The 7,101-nt window shown below is 34.2% G+C and overlaps 1 protein-coding gene across 3 annotated transcripts; it reads left to right on the top strand.

Annotated features, from left to right (window-relative positions):
* The first annotated feature begins 247 nt into the window (after positions 1 to 247).
* OVA6 (Class II aaRS and biotin synthetases superfamily protein) lies at positions 248 to 6,754 on the top strand. Of its 3 annotated transcripts, none has more exons than XM_068646621.2 (11): positions 248 to 677; positions 773 to 829; positions 1,682 to 1,792; positions 1,963 to 2,049; positions 2,129 to 2,242; positions 2,337 to 2,543; positions 4,273 to 4,410; positions 5,001 to 5,162; positions 5,292 to 5,491; positions 6,137 to 6,220; positions 6,358 to 6,754. In XM_068646621.2, exons 1-11 carry the CDS (start codon positions 339 to 341, stop codon positions 6,497 to 6,499), a joined length of 1,641 nt encoding a protein of 546 aa, XP_068502722.2. In that variant the 5' UTR covers positions 248 to 338; the 3' UTR covers positions 6,500 to 6,754. The 3 variants fall into 3 exon arrangements, 2 of the variants coding, with proteins under 2 accessions (XP_068502722.2, XP_090157491.1); XR_016520424.1 differs by having other exon boundaries at positions 287 to 677; positions 4,248 to 4,410; XM_090301365.1 differs by having other exon boundaries at positions 308 to 677; positions 1,953 to 2,049.
* Positions 6,755 to 7,101: the final 347 nt, after the last annotated feature.

Raw genomic sequence — 7,101 nt, 5'->3', positions numbered from 1 at the left:
AAAGGTCTATTGATTTTTTATTTTGAAAATAAAAAACTTGTTTGTTTTTTATTTTTTAAATAAAATAATTAAAATAATTTATAAAATTTTGTGGAAAAAAACTTTAACTCATCATAATTTTTTATAGAGATATATTTTTTTTTTTGTGGCCATAATGAATTATTATGTAGGTTGAGGCCAAATTAATATCAAAGAAGCTACCACAAAATCATAAATATTTCATTTATAAAGTTTATAAAATAATTTTGAAAATAAAGTTGTAAATGTTACAATAACCTTTTAATAAGAACCAAACCTCATCTGGAGACTCTTCAGACACTGCTGCTCCAAAGCCACAGATGTTGTCTCTCAGGCTAACCTCTTTCACCCACCTCTTATCCCCGCCCTCTTCCGCCGCCATCGCGCGCCGTTCCCCCCTCATTCTGCGGCGGCGCCACCATATCCGGCAACGACCACTCGCCGCCTCGTTCTCCGCCCAGAGTGCTACGGCGGAGACACAGGACCGAGTCAACAACTCGAAGAACCGAGTCCCCGAGCGAGTCATCACGCCACGATCACAGGACTTCAACGCGTGGTATCTCGACGTTATCGCCAATGCTGAGTTGGCCGATTATGGTCCGGTTCGCGGTACCATGGTCATTCGTCCCTACGGTTACGCCATTTGGGAAGCCATTCAGGTTCCTTTGCATTTTCTCGCCACTTGTACCTTTTATTTTCATAATTTCAGTTAGTTTAACTTAATTTTTTATTTTTATTTTTTGGTTTGGTGTAGGAGTACTTGAATGTGAAGTTCAAGGAGACTGGGCATAGTAACATGTATTTTCCCCAGGTAAAAGTTAACTACCATGGTTAATAAATTGATTATTTAGGTTATTAGGGTGTGTTTGGATAAACAGATTACTTAACGGCTTAATTAATAACTTACCACACCAATTTATAAGCTTTAACTGCTTACTTGTTGATATGAGTTTAAAGGAGCTAATGTAAAGGTTGTGTTTGGAAGAGCTTTTATGTATCTTTGGTAGTGATTTATGACTTTCTTGAAAGCTCTTCTTAGCTTATTTCACTGAGATTCATATTATTCATTCTTATCACTAAGCTCTTGTTTGGTAAGAATTTAAATAATTTTGACTCTATCAGGATACATTTCTAATTTAGTACTTATAAGAAAGCAAGATAGAAAGCAAAATGAATCAAACTTTTTTCCCTATAAGTTAAAATAAACTTACGTACCTCAATTTTTGGACAAGGTAGATGAGCAAACTTCTACAAAAGTTGAACTGCGTAATTAAACTGATGTATAATTCATTTTCTGATCGCATTTTCTTCTCCTATGAGTATTTAATGAAAATCTATAACCTGGGCTTAAATTAAGCTATGAACCCGAACATGTCTGTGCCACTTTCATCAGTCCAAATAAGTTTGGTAAGCTCTTCCAAATGTTTCCTTAATAATATATTTGTCTAAAATTTATCCAAGAATTTCTATGCTAACCTCAACAATGTAGAGAGGGATTGCAAAGAGGTTGGATTTTTCTTACTATAGTGAGCCATTATTATATGTCTTGTAAAAAAGTGAGTTAGCAAAGTGAGATCTTGATAATGTGGTGTACAAAGATTATGACCGCAGCACAAATTGTATCTATCATTTGTTTGATGCATCTTTTTAAACTGTGCTGCAGTTTATCCCATACTCATTTATAGAGAAAGAAGCTAGTCATGTTGAGGGTTTTAGTCCTGAATTAGCTGTGGTGACAATTGGGGGTGGAAAGGAACTTGAAGAGAAGCTCGTGGTATGTATGCTTTTCAGTTGTTTATAACAGTTGCTTTCATGGGTGAAATTTATAATGTTTGTTGTAATATTTAAGATGAATTAAAGTGATTAATCATCTGTAATATTGATTGAAAAGCTGTGACCTAAGGGTTTGTCTTTTGATTTTTGCACTTGTTGAGGCTGTGGCAGGTCCGGCCTACAAGTGAAACCATTGTGAATCATATGTTTACTCAATGGATCCATAGCCATCGTGATCTTCCTCTCATGATTAATCAGGTAATGCTGTTGTGTGTTTTTTTGTGAGCAAGAACATGGACTTTTTGAATGGCGTACAATTTTGCCAACTTCCTTTCAGTGGGCAAACGTGACTAGATGGGAGATGCGCACTAAACCATTTGTGAGAACTCTTGAATTTCTTTGGCAAGAAGGACATACTGCTCATGCTACTCCAGAGGAGGCAGAGAATGAGGTGCATATCTTATCTATGTCAAGATGGTAAAATCTTTACCGGAATAAATGTATTATCAGATAATCTAAAGCGACAGTATCATGTTCTACTGCAGGCTATACAGATGATTGATATCTATACCAGATTTGCATACGAGCAAGCCGCAATACCTGTTATTACTGGTCGAAAATCTAAAGTGGAAACATTTGCTGGTGCTTGTAAGACCTATACGATTGAGGCTATGATGGGTGACAAGAAAGCATTACAAGCAGGAACCAGTCATAACCTTGGGCAAAACTTTGCCCGTGCCTTTGGAACACAGGTCTGATGTACTGCTTTAATTATTTCCGAATACATAGTATTTCCTTCATCTGGATTTCTTTTGTGATATGGGATTACTTTTGGGTTTGTGTCTACCATGGTAGTTGAATTTGAGATACAAAAGATGTATCAGAGAGACTATATTTTGAATTATGAATAGTAAGATTCTTAAATATTAAAAAGCATAACATATACTTAAATATGTATGTAAACATGCAAATATACAACCATAGTCAAAACGAGTGTTTGTACATGTATTTCTGCTGCACAATTTCAGCAACACAACCACCAAATGCTAATTCCTATAAAATTGGCTATATGCTGTTAAACAAATTTTGCATTATAGTCATCCAAAAAATAAGTGTTGTTGCTGTTACTGCATTATTATTGCAAACTATGGCTTTTTCTGCTACACTACTCTAAACATAATAAACAGCCTAAAAAACAAACAAAAAATTCTATCCAAAATCATTCATATTGCATCATCTTCGTCTCCGAGATCTACATCACTGAAACAACATGTGTTTTTGAGGAGTAGAAGGAAACATATAAGAAACCACTGACATTTATAATTTATTAAGTAAACATGAGGAAAAGACAGAGATAAGTGGGTGAGGGGTGTAGGTGGAGAAGAGAGATTATAACTGAATCTAGAAGTGAGGAAAAGGGCAAAATATTAAGTGGCATGGCTGGAGGTAAAAGAAAGATCATTTTGCCTCTCTTTCTGCTCATATTCGCACAAAACATAAGCAGATTTAAGATTTTTCTAACCTGGTCACACAACCTGTGTATGACTCTACCCACGATTTAGTGCATGATTCAAATCAAAATTGCGACTCATGTGATTCTGCCTGCAATTTGAACGAGACAAAAGACCAATTTGGGAGCAAAAATGAGTGTTGTAGCGAGTTGTATCAGTGGTAGAGAATTATATCATATTGTATGATAAGAATAGTGTATTGAAAGATACTTACTACCTTGGTGTCTACAACTAATAAATTTTTCGTTAACATAGCATTTTAGATTTATTTATTTCAGCCCATAAAACTACAAAGTATGCTGGCATTCTGCTTTCAATTTCTCTTGTTTATTTCATTAGATTTTCCTGCAAGTTATACACCCATGCCTTCTTACTTGTTTGTTAATGTCAGTTGCAAAAAGAAGGTCATTTATTTATTCCAGTTGGAGCTATATGGTTAAATAGTTTTCATCTGAAAATCATTTTTCTAATGTAGGATTGAGAAATCTGTTATATACATGGGAGAAGAGTGGAAGTACAACACCCTAACTTGAGCAAAATTAATCCTAATATTTTATAAACATTCTGATTTAAATTAAAACTTTTTGAAAAAGTCCTAAACGGACCAACCTACTAATAATTTCCCTACTTATGATAAATCCCAGTTCTTGCAAATATAATATAATGATATATTTCTAAATTCTACTATTTTTTTCACATGATCATTGGTTTGTGCCTTTTTTCCCAGCAAGTAACTCAATCCTTTTTCTAAATACCAAGCCATGAAATACATGAATACATACTAAAGTTGATCTTTTAGTATTTGCAGCATGCCAGTATCTAGATTTTGTTTAGTCTTCTAAATTTATTTATTTATTTTTGTCCCTTTTCTTTTATGGGGTCAACTGTTATTTATTTTTTCTTTCTTTTTGAAATATTAATATAATCTTTTCAATGAGAATGCAGTTGTTCAAAATGTGTAATTGTGCAGTTCACAGATGAAAATGGAGTTAGGGAACATGTTTGGCAGACATCATGGGCGATTAGTACCCGTTTTGTTGGAGGCATCATCATGACACATGGAGATGATGCAGGCCTAATGCTTCCCCCAAAGCTTGCGCCGATACAGGTACATTTGGGTCTACTGATGTCTAAACCTTGTGGTGTAGACACCATTGGTTAAATTTAGCTGTTCATAGTTGGAAAATTTGGCACCTTGGTGCAGCAAAGGTGGTGAATAATATACTTCCCTACTTTTGCTGTAAATGTTCTTACAGAACATCCTTCAACACTTCATCCAGAACCTGCTTTTGTCATATTGATATGCTAAGCTGCCTCTTCAGGCAGTGTGTTGAAGTGGTGTTTTTAGTATTAATTTATTTATACATAATACACATGATTTGACTCATATGTTAGTATCTCATTGCTAATTTCCTTGATCTGCTTACTGAATTTCATTAAGGGGTATGATTGGCTGGAAGAGCTTGGAGGGGAGGGTACAAAAGCTTTTTTTTTCTTTACAAAATGTTTATAAAAATAGTTAGGGAGCTAAAAAAGTTACATGGTAGTCTTTCATTCTAAAATATTCTCAAATAAAGAGAATGTGACTTAAAATAAAATAAAAAATCTCTTCTACTCCAAAGTCCAAACTTCTATGCATCATAATATTCCAGGCCTGTACTTTCATATTGTAATTAAAATAATTTGTTGCTGGTTTAGGTGGTAATTGTGCCCATTTGGAAGAAGGATGATGAAAAAGCTGCAGTTCTAAATGCAGCATTGACTGTAAAGGATGTACTTCAAAAATCAGGGATTAAAGTTAAACTTGATGACTCAGATCAAAGAACCCCTGGATGGAAATTCAATTTCTGGGAAATGAAGGTATGGTGTTAAACTTGAATGGATATTCTGAGACCAAATAATGTGCATTGCTTCAGCACATTCTGCAGGGTCTTATTCTGTTTTTAGTATCTGATTTATTTATATCATTTGCATCTCTTCATATTTCAGGGAGTACCTCTTAGAATTGAAATTGGTCCCCGTGATGTGGCTAGTGGAAGTGTGGTAATATCCAGGAGAGATATCCCTGGGAAGCAAGGAAAAGTGTTTGGAATCTCTATGGAACCTTCAAATTTGGAGGCTTATGTTAAAGACAAGTTAGATGAAATACAGTCGTCTCTTTTGGAAAGGGCAATTGCATTTCGAGACAGGTTCTTTCCTTCAATGCTATTTTTAGTTTGTGACTCCTATATATAACTTTTCTAACATGCTTTGCATTCTTCAAAATAGCCACTTTAAATTTTAATATTAATCACATTAACCATCTGTTTCCTGAATATAAGAATATTAGTTGTAGCAAAATGCTTAATCTTGAACTCTGTCAAAACAGTTTGGTACTTAGCCTGCATAAATTTTGCGGAGAAAATTCTGTGGATTGATTTACTTCAATAACAAATATGTGGTTTGAGTCGTACGGTTCTAGTCTAAGTTCAGATCTGACCTTTTAATAGATATTTGCACCGTGAATTATTGGACTGACGAAACCAAGTCCCTGACTATAATTTCATTAAGAACTGTCTCTAATGCTTTGGTGGTGACAAAAACTATTGCTACCAATTGGAATGAGGGCTTCCTATAGTAGTTAAAATGTTCCAAACCTCCAGCAAATGGTTTCAGTAAAATTGTAATTACAGACTAATAATAGGTTAATGCGGTTAAACTCAATGGCTCATTGCTTTTGCTTAAGTTCTTAAGCTTCACCTTTTATTTTATGTTATGCTCACCCAATTGCGCATATGTTCTGGGCTTCAGTGGTGTAGGTAGGCAAATTGACATGCTCAGTTTTTTTCTTGCAGTAATATCGTAGATGTGACCACATACAATGATCTTAAAGCTGCAATATCTCAAGGAAAATGGGCAAGGGGCCCTTGGTCTGCTAGGTTGTTTCCCCCCTATTTTTTCATATTAAATATTAATGTTTTGATGTTGAAAAAATAACTTCTAACTCTAATATATATAGAGGAGGGCATTAATTAATTCACAACTCTCTAATATCACGCTCTACACAATGTCACAGTGATGAAGACGAGTTAAAAGTGAAGGAGGAAACCGGAGCAACTATTAGGTGTTTTCCTTTTGAACAGCCACAAGGGAATAAAACATGCTTGATGACTGGTAATCCTGCTGAAGAAGTGGCTATTTTTGCCAAATCTTACTAACTCTGCCGGCTTGTTAATTTTTTGAACTCCCAAGTTATATCTGGAAGCTGGTATTTGTACTAATTTCTTTTTAAAAAAATTTACTCCTTTTTGTAAAAGTCAATCTCCTGTTGTTGCTTAGGTTAGTTGATATAATAAATACATTATATATTGATTCAGAACTTCAATTCTTAGTCTGTCATCATTTGTGTATAAAAAAAAATAGATTCCGTGGGGGTTAAATTTTGAAGTGATTTATACTATTGTTTGATGAAATCTCTGTAATTTATGATTTTTTTTATAGTTTATCTTATTTAGTAGAGACATTCTGCCTCCATGAAGAAAAGAGTATTACTGTTTTATGTTCTTGCAAAGAATTCAGCTTAAAAGATATATGATATATTTTGTGTTGCTTTGTTAAAGGAAATCCTCTAAAATATTGCAAATGAATATAGCGAGCTCAGACTGGTAGTGTTCTTCAATCATATTTAATACATCTTAGATGCAAATTATCAAAGTAAAACTTAACATTTGATTAGAGAACAATACTGAAAATATTTATAGTACTATATGCAATTTTTTGTGATATGTATAATCTTACACTTGTGGCACATGTATTGTTA

The sequence above is a fragment of the Phaseolus vulgaris genome, chromosome 4 (assembly GCF_051622355.1).
Source record: "Phaseolus vulgaris cultivar YP4 chromosome 4, ASM5162235v1, whole genome shotgun sequence".
In the NCBI taxonomy this organism is placed as follows: Eukaryota; Viridiplantae; Streptophyta; class Magnoliopsida; order Fabales; family Fabaceae; genus Phaseolus; species Phaseolus vulgaris.
The sequence above is the reverse complement of the archived record's forward strand: the minus strand, read 5'-3'. Positions and strand labels throughout refer to the sequence as shown.